The 21,095-nt window shown below is 42.9% G+C and overlaps 1 protein-coding gene across 1 annotated transcript; it reads right to left on the bottom strand.

Annotated features, from left to right (window-relative positions):
* Positions 1-3,501: 3,501 nt before the first annotated feature.
* LOC111977392 (protein NDNF-like) lies at positions 3,502-18,334 on the bottom strand. The gene is made up of 4 exons (XM_024006791.3): positions 17,943-18,334; positions 10,273-10,487; positions 8,875-8,999; positions 3,502-5,958 (listed from the first exon to the last, which is right to left on the bottom strand). The coding sequence occupies exons 2-4, from the start codon at positions 10,452-10,454 to the stop codon at positions 4,535-4,537; spliced, it is 1,731 nt and encodes a 576-aa protein (XP_023862559.1). The 5' UTR covers positions 10,455-10,487; positions 17,943-18,334; the 3' UTR covers positions 3,502-4,534.
* Between the last annotated feature and the right edge of the window lie 2,761 nt (positions 18,335-21,095).

Raw genomic sequence — 21,095 nt, 5'->3', positions numbered from 1 at the left:
CAACAAACACAATTGCATTTTATCGATGGCATGCACAGAGATACCGTGACRAGATCCTGAAGCCCTTTGTCGTGCCATTCATCCGCCATGCATCACCTCATGTTTCAGCATGATAATGCTCGTCCCCATGTTGCAAGGATCTGTACACAATTCATGGATGCTGAAAATGTCTCAGTTCTTCCATGGCCTGCATACTCACCAGACATGTCATCCACGGAGGATGTTTGGGATGCTCTTGATCGACGCCTACGACAGCGTCTTCCAGTTCCAGTTCACACCACAGATGCGGAGATCATCCGTCCACCTACTTTGCGTTTCACAAAGACACGGTTGGAACCACATTTTCCGCTCATCAGACCAAAGGACAGATTTCCACCGGTCTAATGTCTATTTCTCGTGYTTCTTGGCCCAAGCAAGTATTTTTTGTGGTTTCTTTGCAGCAATTAGACCATGAAGGCCTGATTCACGCAGTCTCYTCTGAACAGTTGATGTTGAGATGTGTCTGTTACTTGAACTATTTGGGCTGCAATTTCTGAGGCTGGTAACTCTAATGAACTTATCCTCTGCAGCAGAGGTAACTCTGGGTCTTACTTTCCTGTTGCAGTCCTCATGAGAGCCAGTTTCATAATAGTCCTTGATGGTTTTTGCGACTGCACTTGAAGAAACGTTCAAAGTTCTTGACATTTTCCGGATTGACTGACCTTCATGTCTCAAAGTAATGATGGACTGTCGTTTCTCTTTGCTTATTTGAGCTGTTCTTGCCATAATATAGACTTGGTCTTTTACCAAATAAGGCTATCTTCTGTATACCACCCCTACCTCATCACAACACAACTGATTGGCTCAAATGCATTAAGAAGGAAAGAAATTCCACAAATTACTTTTAACAAGGCACACCTGTTAATTGAAATGCATTTCAGGTGACTACCACATGAAGCTGKTTGAGAGAATGCCAAGAGTGTGCAAAGCTGTCATCAAGGCAAAGTGTGGCTTCTTTGAAGAATCTCAAATATAAAATAGATTTGTTTAACACTTTTTTTGTTACTACATGATTCCATGTGTGTTATTTCATAATTTGAATGTCTTCACTATTATACTACAATGTACAAAAATAGTAAAAATAAAGAAAAACCCTTGAATGAGTAGGTGTGTCCAAACTTTTGACTGGTACTGTGTGTATATATAGTGTCCTTTATTCAAGGGTTTGAAGACTTCACTTTTTTCCTTTCCCTCGTGTTTTGGCATTCCTCCCTTTTTGGAGTATTTGTTTGAACTGTAGATTACCCCTTTAACCTTAAATTGTCTCCTACCTCGCATACAGCACACAACCATTCATTGACTGAGGTATAAAAGAAGGCACACAACTCACCTAGCTAGCTAGCTAGTTAGGTTGATAGCTGACAGTAGCCAACAAATTGATWAGTAAAGTTACCATACTTGCTAGCTAACGCATAGTTGCGTACTACAGAATAACTATTTTCTTAGTTGTTGGGCACCACAAAGTAGTTCAAAGTAATTCAAAACAGATATTGKCTGTAAAAGTTATTTACAATAACGTATCAAAACCTACCAGTCTTCTTTATCAAAACTGTCGAAGTAGCTAGCTGGCTCAAAATGTCACTTGCTTTGTTTACAAAATGTGGTACTCTGTCCTGTCAACACAGTGTAGGTTAAGGGTCAGCATACATAGGTTTGGTTTGTTCATAGCAGAAATCAGCTAGGTGAAGCAAAGTTCTGCGCTTGCATACTCCCTAACATTCTTTTTTTTTAAAGCGGCAATATTACTGTTTTTCCCTCTTGCGCCACCGTAGCAACAACAGCCATAACACTTCCTGAAACGAGTTAAATATTTCAGCAGAACAGCCCTTAGGGGAGGGAGTTATCACACAATAATCCCTGGGATCGAGGGCCTTGCTGCTTTTATATAATGGTTGCCAAAATATTTATAAAAACATTATTTTAATGAGTAAATACGTWTTTGCATTCTGAAGATGCTACCCAAGCCGCTGGTCGTTAGTTATTTTCTCATGTTTTGACCAAGTTGTTAATCCTAATAATTTTATTCATTCAATGTTGCTACGYTAAACAAATCATTTCCATTTAGCTACCTAGTATAGATTTAATGATAATGAGAGACAAGAACGTCAATAAATAATGATTTAAAAGTATCAAATAGGCCTATATAGGCAACAACTATTATGCTTAGCGAGTCTGAGCTAATCAAGCTATAGTGACATTTCCATTGATGGCACACGAGTGGAAGTATTGTCCATGGTCCTGGTACTGGTAGCCTAGTGGTTAGAGCGTTGGACTAGTAACCGAAAGGTTGCATGATCAAATCCCTGAGCTGACAAGGTAAAATCTGTCTATCTGCCCCTGAACAAGGMAGTTAAACCACTGTTCCTACAGTAGGCTGTCATTGTAAGTAAGAATTTGTTCTTAACTGACTTGCCTAGTTAAATAAAGGTAAAATATTGACAGTCAGTGCTTTCCTCTTCTATGGTGGAAAATGGGACGTCCCACTCACATCGTTGCCGGCTAAAATGGCCCAGCGCTTTCTGTTCTCAAYGTTAGGGGCTGCCAATAAATCTCACAGCCATTATGTCCCTTGCATCCTRGCCCGTATCGGATAACTTTTGCATTCTGAAGTTTCTACCCAAGCGGGATGATCTTTAGTTCTTCTCTCATGTTTTGACCCAGTCCTTAATTCTAATCATTCTATTCATTCAATGTTGCTAAACTAAACAGATTCAAATAAAAAAAATATCCAATAGGCCTACATAGGCCGTTGGCACTGTGCTGGTTAATGAATTAATGGCATTCCGAGTATTTACGGTTTCCATGGTGAATTATTAGTCCCATGTTTATTCTTGGGCTAGCTAGCCTGCTGGCATGGGAGTGAWAGCATTTTTAAAATAACACATTGTTGCTCAGAATGTAGAGGCAGACAGGTAGGTTTATACAACCCCCAACTGTTGCAAACCAAATAGTAGCATTGGAAAATATATATAATCTGCTTTTTTCCCCCAGTGAGATGACGTTTATGATTTTCCTCCCTGGGCTGTGGGACAGTGGAATTATGAGATTAACATGTTATGGTGTCCCTCAACTCCTGCATATCAACCAATCAGCATCCAGGATCTAAACAACTAATTTTATATTCAAAATTAATCTAAGATAAATCAATAAATCTGTCATTGATTTTTACATTTCTGTTGAGGAGGTCTAAGTCACACAATTGTACATCTAGCTAAGATTTTTGGTGCAGTACTTTTGAAGTGAATTTTTTTTCATGAAAACGATTTTCTTCTGCGCTCTCTTGTTGAATCACAGCAAACACTTAATTGGAAAATCCTGTCCATAGTTCCCACCCCTACTGTTGACCAATCACAGACGAAGGGGCGTAGACTTCGGCTACCGAACTTTGACTTGCCTCAAGATAAAAACATTTTATGTTGTGTGTGCGAACAGCCTCCAAAAAATCAGTCCAACACCAAAACGAACAAAAACATCACACATTTTAATTTAGGCATAATATAGGCACAAACTGTTTCGACTGGGAAGCATGCAACAGGCTTAACGAAAACGTGCTTACGTCGATGCAAAAACGCACTCGTATTGGTTACTTTTTTTGCGTGTTTTGTGGAATCAGGACCTTCTGATATCACAGGTTGATGACCACCCATTCTGTCTGTTGAAGCAGGTATGGCAGCTARGCAATCATGATTTTCAGTCGTTTTCTTTAGTTTTGTAGTAATCATCCAAGTAGAGATAAATAAATGCAAGTGTTAACATTAGGGTCACATTGATTTCTCAATTTAATCATTTTCTCAACTAACTGTCAGCWAAGAGTCAAACAAAAGAGGATATTTGATGTTGATACCGAGATACAGATACTAATGTGTTTATTGGTGCATTTTAAGCATAGCACAATTAAAATACATCAAAGACAATAACGCKAGACGCTAGCTCATTTTACCTGCTTCATGCGAAAGCAGAACACAAGATAGCCTACACACTGACTTTGCGCTAAGCATCAATAGATTACCCCATCTGTGTTTTAAGCCTGTAGAATATAGAACAAAACAATGCAGCACTAAATATATTCTGTAGGTTCTTGCCATACGTTCTCTATCCCCATTGTAAAGTACGATCAAAGCTCCATCTGTTTCTGTTGCATATTTTTGGGCACAGTCTTTGCTGACATTYTTTGTCATCAAAAACCTCTATCCTMCTTTGTACTCAGACTCAGAATAAGTACTTGGACAACTGGCACAACTATAAACAAAAAGACAAAAAGCACAGCAGGTTACTGTAATGGAATTAATTTTGCTGGTGTGCGGTCCCCCCTCTGCTTCTCCTACCCAATCTATGGGTACCAGTGTTCAAATGYGACCACTCTTCGGAGGGTGTACCACAATTATTAACAGTCTCCCTCATAGTAGAATGGCTTTGTCATGGTAAGTCTTTGTAAATCACCTCTTTGTTGAGTCCAATGCTGCTGCAGACTACGAGACTAGGAGGGGGCAACAGCTCAGCACTCCTTCCTGGTTCTCACTGTCTTGCTGCTGTACTTTATGGGGATCCCCCAGCGTCTCATTAGATAGACATCAAACATGTAGGCCACCCCAGGCTCCAAGCCCCCGATCACGGCCGTCGTGACAGCCCGCCGAGGGTTTAGCTCCTGGAAGTATTTACACAGGACTCTCTCAGTGTCCGACCGTGACTCAGGCCCCAGGCAGGGTGCCATACCTCCCTTCTCCCCCTCGCCCTTACCCAGCCTCCGGCGGTACACGCAGTATAGGCTCCTCTCCTCTGTGCCCATCCAGGCCAGGGTGATGGAGTCACAGCTCCTCAGCCTGTTGAAAGACTTAATCTGCAGGGTGGAGGGGAGCGAAGGTACCCCTTGACGATGGTAAGCAGAGGATGCCTGCATCTTAACAGAGGCCTTCAGTGCCCCTAGAGCATCTTGTCTGGGGGGCGCAGTTCCCTCTCTCTCCAGGTGGATGAGGTAGGATTGGCTGCCCTGGAGCCAGATCTGAGCCAAGTCTTCTCCCACAGCCTGGGAGCTAAGCWCTTGGCCCTTGCTGGAGATGGTGACCTTGATCTTCTCACTGCTTCCGCAGCTCTGGAGAGTGAGCAGGCCACTCTGCTGCCAACCCCGGGGACGGAAGCTAAAGAACTCCCCAGAGGTTGAGCCTCCATCCCGGAARGTCACCCACCGGAGCTCCCCTTCCCTGAGTGGTGTGATAGCTGGKCGGGCCTCCTCATGTGTTTGAGCGAACGTTCCAGTATATGCTGCACTGGTTCCATTTAGCCTGTCAATCAAAAATACGTCAAAGTAGTACTGCGTGTCAGGGACAAGCTCTGAAACAGTGCACACGCTCTCTGTTCCCTTACAAACACATTGGAGATCATCATGCTGATCACGGAGCGCAGCAGGTGACCGAAGATCTGTTTCAGCATCCCACTGCTGCCACCACCAGTTTTTGAGAATCGGCCACACAGTTACTTTCCTTTGTTTGTCCTTCTTTTGCCGTTTCTTGTCTTTCTCCCGCTCTTTCCTGATGCCCTCCYGGGCGGCACAGAGGTTGCGGTAGTTGTGTTTGCGGTTGACAAGGACACAGTAGTCATAGCTGCGTTGGGTGTGCGGCAGTCTTGTGAGGGAGGTACTGGGGCTCCAGCTGAGGGTGACACTGGTCATTCCTACACCCAGGGTGTGGACATGGGGGTCAGAGGGAAGCTCTGGGAAGGCCCCTGAGGGCCCAGAGCCCTGATGGAGGTACATGGTAGCCCTGGTGTCCTGGTCCTTGGGGCGCAGCCTGAGGATGTAGATAGATGCTGGGGCATAGGAAGGACCTGTGTAGGTGTCCATGGCGTTGCCAGTGTAGGTGTGTATCTGGTCCTCAGTCCCAGGCCCTCTCCACCACACCTCTGGCATACTCTTCTTGGTACTCCCTGTGCAGAAAACACCGTTAAGCCACGGGTCATTAATATTCTGCCTCATACATGCACACACATACTTACATTCACTAGACAGAACATACATTCACACTCATTGAAGATACAGTCTTACAGTTCAATACGTATCTTGATTACTTTYAATGAATACAGTAGTCAACTATAATTAATGAAGTGCAAAGAAGATTGTCCCTTATTCAAATAAACCCCTTTTCACCATCATCCTTYATAATTTCTCCTTACCTTGGGAAATAAAAAGGGACCAAATGTTACACATTCGAAGTGAATAATTTAGGCAGACGTTGGGGAACATAGGGTTCACACTGAATGATTTATGTGTCACAGTATAACTTCATAAAGCTGTAAATTTGTCCATCTAGAATACCCACTGATTTTAACTAAGCAGGCTGGTGAGGGCCATGTTGCATAMCATTATTGCTAGCCTAAATAGGCTACTTTTGGTAACTGTCCTTTTTGTGCTCAACGAGAGATTATTATTATTATTAAAAAAAAAAAATTGAATGTAGTTATGTAGCTTAGACTTATCTGTTCTCCATTTAACGCTCAAGTTCTATTTATCCAACTCTTTGAGAGGTTTCCACCAGATTTGCTCTATTTTGGGTTTCGCTTAGCCMATAGAAGCGCAAATACAATCTATTGGGCATCAATATGAGACATTTTCAATGAAATGGAAAAGGTCTGAATTTAGCTGARTTTCAGTTTATACTGTATAGRCTATTACTTGCATGCCGTTCTGTACAAATCTATCTATGTATCAATCTTATAAAAGTTATTTTAAAAAGCAGAACCCTCTCTATATGTGTTATTTTAAATGACAAATTTAAAAAGCCTTATCCTCAAGTATTGGCAATACAGTGCCTTGCAAAAGTATTCATCCCCCTTGGCGTTTTTCCTATTTTGTTGCATTACCTGTAATTTAAATTTATTTTTATTTGGATTTCATGTAATGGACATACACAAAATAGTCCAAATTTGTGAAGTGAAATAAAAAAAAATACTTGTTTAAAAAAATAAATAAATGTAAACGGAAAAGTGGTGTGCCCCTAAATAAGATCTGGTGCAACCAATTACCTTCAGAGTCACATAATTAGTTAGATTGCACACAGGTGGACTATATTTAAGTGTCACATGTTCTGTCACATGATCCCATGTGACAGAACAGTATACTGTTCTGAAAGGCCCCAGAGTCTGCAACACAACTAAGCAGGGGGCACCACCAAGCAAGCGGCACCATGAAGACCAAGGAGCTCACCAAACAGGTCAGGGACAAAGTTGTAGAGAAGTACAGATCAGGGTTGGGTTATAAATAAATATCAGAAACTTTGAACATCCCACGGAGCACCATTAAATCCATTATTAAAAAAATAGAGAATATGGCACCACAACAAACCTGCCAAGAGAGGGCCACCCACCAAAACTCATGGACCAGGCAAGGAGGGCATTATTCAGAAAGGCAACAAAGAGACCAAAGATAACCCTGAAGGAGCTGCAAAGCTCCACTGCGGAGATTGGAGTATCTGTCCACAGGACCACTTTAAGCCATACACTCCACAGAGCTGGGCTTTATCAAAGAGTGGGCAGAAAAAATCCATTGCTTAAAGAAAAAAATAAGCAAACATGTTTGGTGTTTGCCAAAAGTAATGTGAGAGACTCCYCAAACATATGGAAGAAGGTACTCTGGTCAAATGTAGGTTTTTGGCCATCAAGGAAAACRCTATGTCTGGCGCAAACCCAGCACCTCGCAACACCCCGAGAACACCATCCCCACAGTGAATCATGGTGGTGGCAGCATCATTCTGTGGGGATGTTTTTCATCGGCAGGGACTGGGAACAGAATTCAACAGAATTGAAGGAATGATGGTGCTAAATACAGGAAAATCCTTGAGGGAAACCTGTTTCAGTCTTCAAGAGATTTGAGACTGGGATGGAGGTTCACCTTCCAGCAGAACAATGACCCTAAGCATACTGCTAAAGCAACACTCGAGTGGTTTAAGTGGAAAAATTTAAATGTCTTGKAATGGCCTAGTCAAAGCCCAGACCTCAATCCAATTGGGAATCTGTGGTATGACTTAAAGATTGCTGTACACCAGCGGAACCCATTCAACTTGAAGGAGCTGGAGTTGTTTTACCTTAAAGAATGGGCAAAAATCCCAGTGGCTAGATGTGCCAAGCTTATAGTGGCATACCCCAAGAGACTTGCAGCTGTAATTGCTGCAAAAGGTGGCTCTACAAAGTATTGACTTTGGGGGGGTGAATAGTTATGCACTCTCAAGTTTTCAGTTTTTTTGTCTTRTTTCTTGTTTGTTTCATAATAAAAAAATATTTTGCATCTTCAAAGTGGTAGGCATGTTGTGTAAATCAAATGATACAAACCCCCCAAAAATAAATTTTTATTCCACGTTGTAAGGCAAAAAATAGGAAAAAATGCCAAGGGGGTGAATACTTTCGCAAGCCACTGTACTATATGTGATCCAGATATAATCATACTTTAATACAAACGTCCTTCTAATCTCTCTTACATTCAGGAAAAAAGTGTGACATTTAGATATTACTGTCCTTCTTGCTTTGAAGGYAAAATGGTTGGACAGATTGTCCAGTGATATACTAGTCCTGGGCTCAGTACTGCGTGTGTGTGAGTAAGAGAGAGGGAGAGAGGAATAGAGAGAGAGGTGGAAAGAGAGAGAGCAAGACCAATGGACTGATTAAGTCTCTCCTATCTTGTAGACATTTATGACCAGGGTTAGTCTTTAAATGGACACTATGTCAAAAATAAATGGCTCCAGTGTGAATTGGATTGAGGTGTAATGAAACTGAATTGATATGAATAGGAATTGCATGTGAGAGGGTGTTGTGTGTAGTTRCTTTTATTTTCTATCAGTGTTTCCCACTTACAGTGTAGACTTTTAGGCGGTTTGTCCTTCAGGGTTCGGGCTGCGAGGGTCCATTCGATGGGGAGGTCACAGGGACTGACGGTCACAGACATCATCACAACGTTCTTCTTCAATGTGAAGTACAGTCTGCACAAAGATAGGTACCACACGAAAAAGGGATTGWCTATGAAATTCTCATGTATTTTTCTTCCCCCTTACAAATGTAATAACATACTGTAACTAAGAAAAGTACTGTAACATGTAGCCRTCAAAGCATTCCAAGTGTTTTTCGAAAATGTCCACTCCTTTGTTTCTCCAATACACTGATAAGCTCGTAAAGCAAACAAGGAGAGTTAAACTAACGATCTGTGATACGCTTTCATCGACCTGCGCAGTACAGATGGATATCTCTTTGCTGTAACCTTCTAAAATCGTGCATAGCATGAAGACAGCAATGTTGCTTTGKAATGTTGGGCAATTATTGGACCATGAAACATTTGTCATTGGATTGCTACATTAGATATCCCTCCTCACCGTGTGCGATCACAATCCACAGAACTGCAGACTATGGACACACAATGTTAGACTACAGKTGTCAATCCAACACCACATTTCTGTGCTTAGACATTCTGGTCTCCTTCTACAAGCTTATTGTTCATCTCCTTCACAATATAACTAGATTCAAACTCACCAATTAACCATGACTCTCATTATCAATCACAGACTCAGACATCAATATTTGATCATCTTTGTATTWTCACCAACATAACTCATCAAGGTGAGACATTCAATATTGATATGTAATTGACCACTATGTTGTCATAGGCTCCAGAATATTTACTCTGCCYGTTGAAAAATAGCATCATTCTTTTACATGTATTTTCTGGATCAACTGCTGATGTGCTGCAGTTTATCAACAGCTGTGCCATGCTAATGTTGTCAAGGGCAATACATAGTTTAACTGATTGATTAATTCGAATCATAATTAGCGGATTTTCTTCTAATTTAAAAAAAATCTGTTTTTTAATGCATGGATGGACAGATGGACAGCTCACAGGGATGCCCATATTCCAATTTACAGCTCCCAGTGTTAGAGSTCTACCACTGACATGATCAGCAGAGCCCGGGCCAAGTGGGTTGCTCTTCCTGCCAATGGGGCCACACTACGCTCAACCACTGCCTTTCCAACAACCAAAGAAATGGCTATTAAGATTAAGGCTATCATTGTTTTTCCGTAAACCCATGAAGAATTACATAGGAAATTACCATTTAGGTAGCTTGTAATAACATAGCCTATTGTAGTGACAGTATTTTAAACAGGGGCCTTTCTTAAGTATTTCAATTTTTGTCCAGGACACAGAACATAAACATTCAGTGTGCAATACTATCCACCTCCCCTGACGTGGTCTCTATACTKTACCTCCGGGTGCGTCCTTTGGGCAGATGTATGGAGGTGACCTTTCCATCAGGCAGCCAGGCGGTGGGGCGGAGTGGCACCTCATTCTCAGGGGCCAGAGCCGAGTGTCCTTGGGGCCAGGAGGGGCCACAGAGGAGAGTCACGGCCAGGCAGAGATACCAGGACAGGGCCATTGCTGCCATCATTCACACTGTCACCACTCTGCCGTCTCCCAGGGACTGAAAGAGCAGGGGAAAGGTCAAAAGCATCCATCAGTTCCATCACATACAGTTCTGCTCCTACTGTTCATGATGTACTAAAGAGGTCTAGCAGCAGATGATTCATTGATATGAGGAAACATTTCTGCTATTCACATGGAATTATTCATGCGGGAAAGCAAATTGCCACGCTATATTACTGGGATCTGTATAGCGCAGCTTGACACTTGGTGAAAATCACTCATCGTACGACTTTCAAAGCGTGAAGTGGGTTGCAAATGTCTCTCAGAAGTGGATTCATGTGAATATATAGATCTATTTATAGTATGCCAGTACAAATGTGTTTGTTCTCTAAATAGAGGGTATTTTTTCATGGGCGTTGCAGCCTTTGTTAACGGAAACCCGCCAATTTAGATTGAAAAAACAACATCTGGAGGTGCTTCAGTATAATCCAATTGGAGGACAGATTCTCTTGACAAAAGCAGACAAAGCCACAAGAACTTTGAAACAGATTTCAGATTGKGCTGTTTTTTCTTTTCTGTTCTCACTGTTGTGATGATTTGTAGATATGATTACAGGTCTTGGCTCTCGTCCCCAGAGAAAAAATGCATTCGTTCAAAGTCACAGGCTTCAAAAAACGCCTGCTTCTCAACGTGTGTCTGTCGGCGTCAAGGCTGTGCCCTGCAGATCAGATGACAATTGTACGTAGGTTCTAGGCATATGCATCTGAGTCTTGATCAGGCCCTGGGACCTTTGAGGTACAACAACAGTTGCATCATTACAAAGTATGGAGGATCTCATTATCCCAGTAGTGGAGTGAACAACCCATAAAGCTTTTACAGAGAGGGAGGAAGGGAGATAGGGAGAGAAATGAGAGAGGGAGGTGAGAGTGAGAAAGATTGAAAGAGAGAGAAATGAGAGATGCGGAGTGAGGGAGAGAGAGAACATTTTGAGAAATGAGAAGAGGGGGAGGATGGGGTCCAGAGTAATAAATGAGAAATGGAGCAAAAGAAGGCAAAGTGTGATGGAAGGAGGCACATAAATTGAGATTATTGGTGTTTTCTACAGCTTCATGTCTAATGGGTTCATAACTGGTGCCACATACTGTACAGTGCACTCGGAAAGTATTCAGACCCTTCGACTTTTTCCACATTTTGTTATGTTACAGCCTTATTCTAAAATTGATTTGTTTTAATTGTCCATATCAATCTAGACACAAAACCACTTAATGACAAAGCAACAAAAAAAAACTTCAATTTTTCCACCCAATTTTTTAAAATAAATAAACTAAAATATTCCATTTACATAAGTATTCAGATGCTTTACTCAGGCCTGAATCCGAAGCGTCACATCTGGAGGAAACCAGGCACCACTCATCACCTGGCCAATACCGTCCCTACGGTGAAGCATGGTGGTGGCAGCATCATGCTGTGGGGATGTTTTTCAGAGGCAAGGACTGGGAAACTAGTCGTTCTTGAGGGAAAGATGAACAAAGTACAGAGAGATCGTTGATGAAAACCTGCTACAGAGTTCTCAGGACCTCAGACTGGGGTGAARGTTCACCTTTCAACAGGACAATGACCCTAAGCACACAGCCAAGACAACACAGGAGTGGCTTCAGGACAAGTCTCTGTATGTCCTTTAGTCGCCCAGCCAGAGCCCGGACTTGAACCCGATCGAACATCTCTGGAGACACCTGAAAATAGCTGTGCAGCGAATAGCTACCCGTCCAACCTGACAAAGCTTGAGAGGATCTGCAGAGAATGGGAGAAACTCCCCAAATAAATCAAATCAAATCAAATTTAATTTGTCACATACACATGGTTAGCAGATGTTAATGCGAGTGTAGCGAAATGCTTGGGCTTCTAGTTCCGACAGTGCAGTAATATCTAACAAGTAATCTAACATTTCCCCAACAACTAGATAATACACACAAATCTAAATGGGTGAATGAGAATATGTACATGTAAGTATATGGATGAGCGATGGCGAAGGTGCAATAGATGGTATAAAATACAGTATATACATGTGATATGAGTAATGTAAGATATGTAAACATTATTAAAGTGGCATTATATAGAGTGCATTGTATAAAGTGACTAGTGATCCATTTATTAAAGTGGCCAGTGATTGGGTCTTAATGTAGGCAGCAGCCTCTCTGAGTTAGTGATTGCTGTTTAGCAGTCTGATGGCCTTGAGATAGAAGCTGTTTTTTAGTCTCTCAGTCCCAGCTTTGATGCACCTGTACTGATCTCGCCGTCTAGATGGTAGCAGTGTGAACAGGCAGTGGCTCGGGTGGTTGATGTCCTTGATGATTTTATTGGCCTTCCTGTGACATTGGGTGTTGTAGGTGTCATGGAGGGTAGGTAGTTTGCCCCCAGTRATGCKTTGTGCAGACCACACCACCMTCTGGAGAGCCTTGCAGTTGAGGGTGGTGCAGTTGCCATACCAGGCTGTGATACAGCCCGACAGGATGCTTTCGATTGTGCAACTGTAAAAGTTTGTCAGGGTTTTGGGTGACAAGCCAAATTTCTTCAGCCTCCTGAGGTTGAAGAGGCGCCACACTGTCTGTGTGAGTGGACCATTTCAGTTTGTCTGTGATGTATACGCCGAGGAACTTAAAACTTTCCACCTTCTCCACTGCTGTCCCTTCGATGTGGATAAGGGGGTGCTCCCGCTACTGTTTCCTGAAGTCCACGATCATCTCCTTTGTTTTGTTGATGTTGAGTGAGAGGTTGTTTTCCCGACACCAYTCTCCGAGTGCCCTCACCTCCTCCCTGTAGGCTGTTGTTGGTAATCAAGCCCACTACTGTTGTGTCGTCTGCAAACTTGATGATTGAGTTGAAGGCGTGCATGGCCACGCAGTCGTGGGTGAACAAGGAGTACAGGAGGGGGATGAGCACGCACCCTTGTGGGGCCCCAGTGTTGAGGGTCAGCAAAGTTGAGATGTTGTTTCCTACCTTTACCTCCTTGGAGTGGCCTGTCAGAATGTCCAGGACCCAATAGCACAGGTCAGGGTTGAGATCCAGGGCGTCCATCTTGATGATGAGCTTGGAGGGTACTATGGTGTTGAATGCTGAGCTGTAGTCAATGAACAGCATTCTTACATAGGTATTAATTTTGTCCAGATGGGATAGGGCAGTGTGCAGTGTGATGGCGATTGCGTCGTCTGTGGATCTGTTGGGGCGGTATGCAAACTGAAGTGGGKCTAGGGTGGCCGGTAAGGTGGAGGTGATATGATCCTTGACTAGTCTTCTAACAAGGGCGTAGTCCTTGTTAGCGKGCCGCGAGAGTGGCACTGTATAATCTACAAATAAGGTGTTTAGTTTGTCTGGAAGYGTGACATCGGTGTCCTTGACGTGATTGGATTTMTTTTTGTAGTACGTGATTTCCTGTAGACCCTGCCACATACGTCTAGTGTCTGAGCCGTTGAATTGTGACTCCACCTTGTCCCTGTACTGGCATTTCGCTTGTTTGACTGCCTTGCGGAGGGAATGGCTACACTGTTTATATTCAGACATTTTCCCAGACCTCTTTCCATGGTTAAATGCGGTGGATCACGCTTTCAGTTTTGCGCAAATGCCGCCATCCATCCACGGTTTCTGGTTAGGGTAGGTTTTAATAGTCAAAGACATCTCCAATGCACTTCTTTATAAACGCACTCACMGAGTCAGCGTATAAGTCGATGTTGTTCTCTGAGTCTGACCGGAACATATTCCAGTCCGCGTTGACCAAAACATCAACCAGGTGTGCCAAGCTTGTAGCGTCATACCCAAGAAGACTCGAGGCTGTAATCGCTGCCAAAGGTGCTTCAACAAAGTACTGAGTAAAGGGTCTGAATACTTGTGTAAATGTAATATTTCAGTATTTTGGTTTTAATAAATTTGCCTGTTTGCTTTGTTGTTATGGGGTGTTGTGTGTAGATTGATGAGGGGGAAAAAACAATTGAATACATTTTAGAATAGGGCTGTAACGTAACRAAATTAGAAAAAAGTGAAGGGGTCTGAATACTTTCCAAGGCCCATATTTACAAGACTGAGTGCTGATCTAGGATCAGCATATCAAGCGTCTCAAAGTAGGATTTTTTTTATTTATTTGAACCGTCAATGTTTACACAATGCTTTTTTTCCTGCATTTCTGACTGGATTCATATATCTGGATGAAATAAAGACAACCTCTCTTTTAGTAGAGTATATCTGAGCCTCAATTTCACTTGGTTACAGAAAAATGGTTACAGAATATGTGGGATTGAAGATGCAATCTTCAGAACTGCAGCCAGATAATTAACCCTCTTCGCCACCAGGGGATAGCTTTGGCCTTGTGGAGCTTTTTTATTAGTCAAATATGGTCAATAAGGACACATAACACAATTTCTGAGTTATAAAATGTTCACATCCTCTTCAAATTCTGTGTACTTGTAAGACTGTAATTTGTGATTTTCTTTCTTCATCATATGTTGAAAGTCTTGTGAAATGTGATTTCAGTTGGAAAGAGCTTCCTTTATATAACTTGTATTCTTATGTATTCATATGCTTTTTAAATACAGACTCTGAACCATCAAACTAAATAAGTTTTCTTTTTTTTAACCTTTTCTCAATTTCAAAATCACATTTCATAAGATTTTCAACATATGTGATGAAGAAATAAAATCATAATATGCAGTGTTACAATTACACAGAATATGAAGAGGATGGGAACATTTTAATAACTGTTCTGTGTTGTGTCCTGATTGACCATGTTTGACTGCAAAAAAAAMCACAAGGCCATAGCTATCCACTGGTGTTGCAGAAGGTTAATTATCTTTCTAGTGGAACCAAACATTGCAGGYTCAAAGCCTGCATGTGCAGATTGTCAACATATGATGTGAAAAAGTATGTTTGTGTAATTAAATGTCCTATAAATGAAATAATGTGCACATTATCAACATATTAAGTGTAGAACATATGGGTGGGTGTCTTTGTATGATTAAATGTTGTTCAAATGTCCTGTGAATGAAATGTAAATGTAATGTTTCTCTATATCACCCAAAAGTACACTATGCGAATTGACGCTATATCTGGAGAGAAACACAATGGGGATGTATTCCAATATGCTTATGTTTTAAGGAGCTACACAAACTTAAATATAACATTTTCTAAATGTTCTTGAAATGTTCTGAGGACCTCAAAGAAAAGATMAAATGTATATTGTGTGAACATCAATGAAATATCACCTTAAACATAAAACAATGCTATGAGCATCATAAAAACGGACTTACAACTGAACAGTTCTTGTGTTTTGGGAACCTATCTCTTGTCATAGTCTCACAATGTTCCCACAACCTAAATACATGTTTTAGGAACTTTTGAAGAACATCAAAAATGTGTTCTGGGAATGTTCTTGCAACTTCAGGCAACATTTTTTTCAACCTAATAGAAACATTGTAATAATGAGCACAAATGGACAGTTTTTGTGTTTTTGGAACATATCTCTTGTCGTATCCACACAATGTTCCAATAACCTAATGAAACATGCTGGGAACCTTAAAATAACAGGCAAAATATGCTCTGGGAGAATTCTTGTATAACCAGGTGAATGTTTTTTGCACCCTAAAAGAAACATTGTAGAATCTTCCGCACAACCCTGTACAGTTTTTGTTTTGGGAACATACTGTATCATTAGTAATGTCCCCACAATGTTGCCACCAAATTGTTCCGACTACCCAATGAAACATTCTGGGAACCTTTAAAGAACACATTAAATGTGTTCTGGGAACGTTTCTTTTTTTAATTTAATTTTTTAATTTTCTCCCTTTTCTCCCCAATTTTCGTGGTAATCCAATCGCTAGTATTACTATCTTGTCTCATCGCTACACTTCCCGTACGGGCTCGGGAGAGACGAAGGTCGAAAGCCATGCGTCCTCCGAAGCACAAACCCAACCAAAGCCGGCACTGCTTCTTAACACAGCGCGCCTCCACCCGGAAGCCAAGCTGCACCAAATGTGTCGGAGGAAACACCGTGCAGCCTGCGCTCACCTCGGTTGGCGCGCACTGCGCCCGGCCCGCCAGTCAGGAGTCGCTGGAGCGCCATGAGCCAAGGATATCCCTACCGGCCAAACCCTCCCTAACCTGGACGACGCTATGCCAATTGTGCGTCGCCCCACGGACCTCCCGGTCGCGGCCGGCTGCGACAGAGCCTGGGCGCGAACCCAGAGACTCTGGTGGCGCAGCTAGCACTGCGATGCAGTGCCCTAGACCACTGCGCCACCCGGGAGGCCCCTCTGGGAACGTTCTTTTAACATTAAGTGAAGGTTTTTTAGTCCCTAAAAGAAGCGCCGTRTAATCATCTGCACAATTGKACAGTTTTTGTGTTTTGGGAACATATATTTTTGTTCTCATTAGACTCTTCCCACAACCTAATGAAACATTCTAGGAGCCTTTAAAAAACAGATTAAATGTGTTCTAGGAACGTTCTTGAAACATCAGGCAAATGTTTTATACAAACATTCTATAATCATCACCACGACTGGACAGTTTTTGTGTTATGAGAAGATTTGCTCAGACCTAACAAATGTTCTGGGAACTTTCACAGAACCAATTTTGGTTTGCTTTGTTATCGGTACAGACACTGTGTCAGATGTCTTCTGTCCTAGACTTAGGGGGTCCCATCTGCCTCCTGTGAGTGGGTTAGAGGGACAGATTAAATGGCATGGGTAGGTCCCCAAAGGATTTTGTGTATCCTCACCAATATGGGATATGATTTGGGGGGACATGATATGGCGAGGGGGTGGGAGGTGGAGTGTAGAGGGTGCTTCTACCCAACTGCTAGTGTGTCTGAATGTGTTAGCCGTCTCTCTCCCTTATATCCACCACCCCCTCTTTCTCACCCTCACTTTCGCTCTCTCTCTCACACTCTCACACTCTCACACACACGCACGCACGCACGCACGCACGCACGCACGCACACACGCACGCACGCACACACGCACGCACGCACACACGCACACACACACATTATTGCTGGATCTCTCTGATGTCCTCCTTCATTATGTCCTCTTTCCTTCTGCTATCACTACACAATCACACTTAGCAACTCTTATGGGGAGCTAGAGGAACAGACTGAGATACCGGCTGACAGAGAGACAGAGAAAAGGCAGGTTGACTGCCAGAGAGACATACAAATGATTGACAGACAAGCGGTCAGAGTGAAACATACAGTGGTTTAGAGGAAAGCTACAGTATGTAGAAAATGAAGTAAATAAAACCCAGAAAAAATACATMAAATCTTCACTATTTGCATCATMTATTTGTCCCACCGACAACAAACGCAAAGTGCTCCAAACCCCCACACAGCTTTCTCCAACCTCCTGAGGCTGAGAGAAAAAAATGAACCTCTCTGATGTAGAAACAAGTTTGAATAACATCCAGACTTGTTTATCGATATGAACATTTCAAGATGATGCACACACAGGCACTTGACAACAACGCTTGTCCTTACCTCACAGTGCAGACAGACTCTCCCACTCCAGAGCAGAATATGAGGGATGAGAGGAGAGATGGACGAAAGGATGAGAGATGGACGGGAGGAGGAGCTCGAGCAAACAACACAGGTTGTTGTTGGATGCCCCTTTCCCTCCCTTGGAGCTTGCGTTCTGCTTTAGTAGGTGTCCGGCTGCATCAGCACAACTCCCAGTGTGGTGTCAAGTCCCAAAGCACAGTATTGGGTATCTGTAGGTCCCACTCAGTCACATGTGGAGCCTTACCCCATACGAGTCCTACAAGATCTGTGATCGCTATATGAATGTCAGCGTCTGTGAGTGAAGCTTCTCTCTCTTCTCTTCTCTATCCTCCTCTCCTATTTCTCTCTAGTTTCCCCCCCCCTCTCCAATGTCTCTCCTCTTCTCCAGTTCAGTTCAGATCTCAGTGAGCAGCACAAATCAAACAGAGGTAGGCACACGTGTGTAGTGTGTGTGTATGTGTGTTCAGGGTGGTGAGGTCACGGAGTGGGAGTGGGGCTGGTAGTGAGGGGAGTGTGTGTGTGCAGAAGGTGGGGGGGAGTTGTCAGAGGTAGTGGCAGAGAATGGAGTGGGGGTGAATGATGATACAAAACTTGCCCACATTAACCATTTTCTAGGGGATCTGATAAGATCTATATTGAGTATGAACTGTGGGAGCTTGACGTCACGTTTTCTTCTGCCATTTGATGTGGTGCCTCTAATTGACTATGAACACAAGAAAAATAGCTTAACAAACAGCAGTCATGTCAATGACAAACCACAACGCAGCAGAGTGTTGTGAACTAAAGATGTACACAACGTAGGGCAAGAAACATAAAAATCTAAGTTGGGGTGGAGTGGTATGGTGTTGTATGTTGTGAGGAGGTATGGGTCAAGTACAGCTCTCAGAGGAGCAAGGTGCACATTGACACACAAAGACACACAATGGAGAACCGCATGTAGGTACTCTTTCTTCCGGTCTTCAGTCAATATCATCAGAAAACCAAAGAGGCCGTTTGCATTGTGTGCTAACTCCCCTCTCTTTTCTCTCGCCTGGGCTTTTCCCACCCATTCTCTAGCTACTTCAGTAGGACTATTGAGGTCCTCTGAATGGAGCCACTTCACCCAGAGGGAGTATTGTCTGTCCTTAGACAAACCTGAGAGCCCTCTGCAATATGGGGGCTTAAAGCAAAACCTCCTGGAAAAAAATAGATGAATATATTAATGATCAGAGCAGTGGCAAAATCTGTTTCCCCTTTTAGGAAGGACCCCTCACTGCTGCTGGACTCTCTTTCAAAGCTAACAGCTCTCCCCTCTCTCTCTCTCTCTGGCCCACTTTAGAATCCCTCTGAAGTTTTAAAAGTTGACAATCTGGCAGAGCACGATATGGCTGATGCGTTTGAAGGCAAGATTCTGATTAACCTTTTGGGGTTATAGCCTATATACAACTGACTGTCCGTATATTTAATTTATTTCAGTGCTGCTGTTTAGTGCAGGAAATGGATCAGCGTATCTGATGGAGCCAAAGTAATGTGAGAGGAATATTCCTGTCCCATAAGTCACCTCTCTCCCGTTGTATCTGTAAGGTAACCCAGCCTGCATGCTAGCATATGACAGGTATATCAGGACAGACACCCACAAAACACCCACTCTCTCCGTCTGTCGTTTTCTCTCTCTCTGGTGGGGTCTGCACCATCAGAGCTAGCCTGAATATTTATTTTGATCCCACAGCTTTCCCTCTCTTGTGTTCCCTTTAATAACTTTTCGACAAACAGTCACTGGACTAACTCCATCCGCTGAGAGCAAGAAAAACCAAGACAGAAAATTTCATTTAAATAATTGCATGGCAGAAACCACAAAATTGCTGGTTTCATTCATTATTTATGTCTGCTTACGAGTCATGCATAATGCAGGAGGCTGTCTTTMTGACGATCATGTATTAAATATCATGTTTTTAAGGTCAGGGCTCAGTCGTACGGGACAGACAGCTGGGCTACTGTCTGCAGAGTGGTAGCGGCACAGTACTGCAACTATGTTGTAAAGTGTTGTGTGGGCAGTGTTTTGAGAAAGAAAGAAAGAAAGAAAGAAAGAAAGAAAGAAAGAAAGTGACAACGGGTTAACAGGAATCTTTATTTTTAACAACATATCATCACCAGTCACCCATCTGCTCCTGAGCTGGCAGAGTCCCTTGAGAGAGAGAGAGAGAGAGAAGAGATAGAGAGAAGGAGGGAGAGTAAGAGAGAGAGGACAAACACCATCTCAGATCAGATCACCAGGGGGGAGAGGAAAAAGTTGGGTTGGGAGGTGGGAAAGATTGAGCTATTCAACTTCCAACATGACAACAGAAAGAGAAGAGAATGATTGTAGGTGAGTGTGAGTAAGTAGGGAGGGACAACTGTCTGGGTTTGGATGGGCAGCCTTTGGATCAGTATTAGCCTCCCCTGGGTGTGGGAGGATAGGTTTGAAGGTGGGGCAGGCGGTCCTGAGGTAATAAGTGGGAATGTATCAACGTAGGGGGATGAAGACACAAAGAGGGAGGGGAGGCTGGAACCTCCAGAGGTGGCRCCAAMAATTMATTTCATTTTCACAGATAAAGGAGCAAGTCCCCGGGGATGGGGGAGCAATTGAAGGTGGGACTTTGTATTCAGATCTCCTTTCCCCTCGCCGCGGTGACTGCGTTAACAGCTTGATTTGCAGGTCACTCATTAGCAAATACAGCCTGCTCTCAATTGGCTCTGGCTGATCTCCGATCACGTACCTATATCTGTTCATTTACAGCTGCCCTCGCCGTCTGTTTTTTTCCCCATCTTCTTTTTTTGAAACTCTGATATGTTTTACAGCCTCGAGTGGTCTTGTCTTCATCAAAAGTGATGAGAGCGAATCTGAAACGTCAGGAAAAAAATMTTGTTTTGATTCTTTGGTTTTTTTCTGGACACATTGCAACTCTCATTCCTCATTTGCCCCATGTCTGGGAAGCATCTCTATCCTATGTTGAATATTGAAATATATCTCTATCTSTCTCTCTCTCCCCATTCTCCCGGCGAAGCAAAATCTGAGGGCTAATTAGTCCAGAGACACCAGTGGAACGGAAGAACCCACCCCGGGCCACRTACATCCCCTACTGATCTTTGAGAGTACACACACACGTACGCACA

Source organism: Salvelinus sp. IW2-2015, linkage group LG18 (genome assembly GCF_002910315.2).
Source record: "Salvelinus sp. IW2-2015 linkage group LG18, ASM291031v2, whole genome shotgun sequence".
Classification (NCBI taxonomy): Eukaryota; Metazoa; Chordata; class Actinopteri; order Salmoniformes; family Salmonidae; genus Salvelinus; species Salvelinus sp. IW2-2015.
The sequence above is the reverse complement of the archived record's forward strand: the minus strand, read 5'-3'. Positions and strand labels throughout refer to the sequence as shown.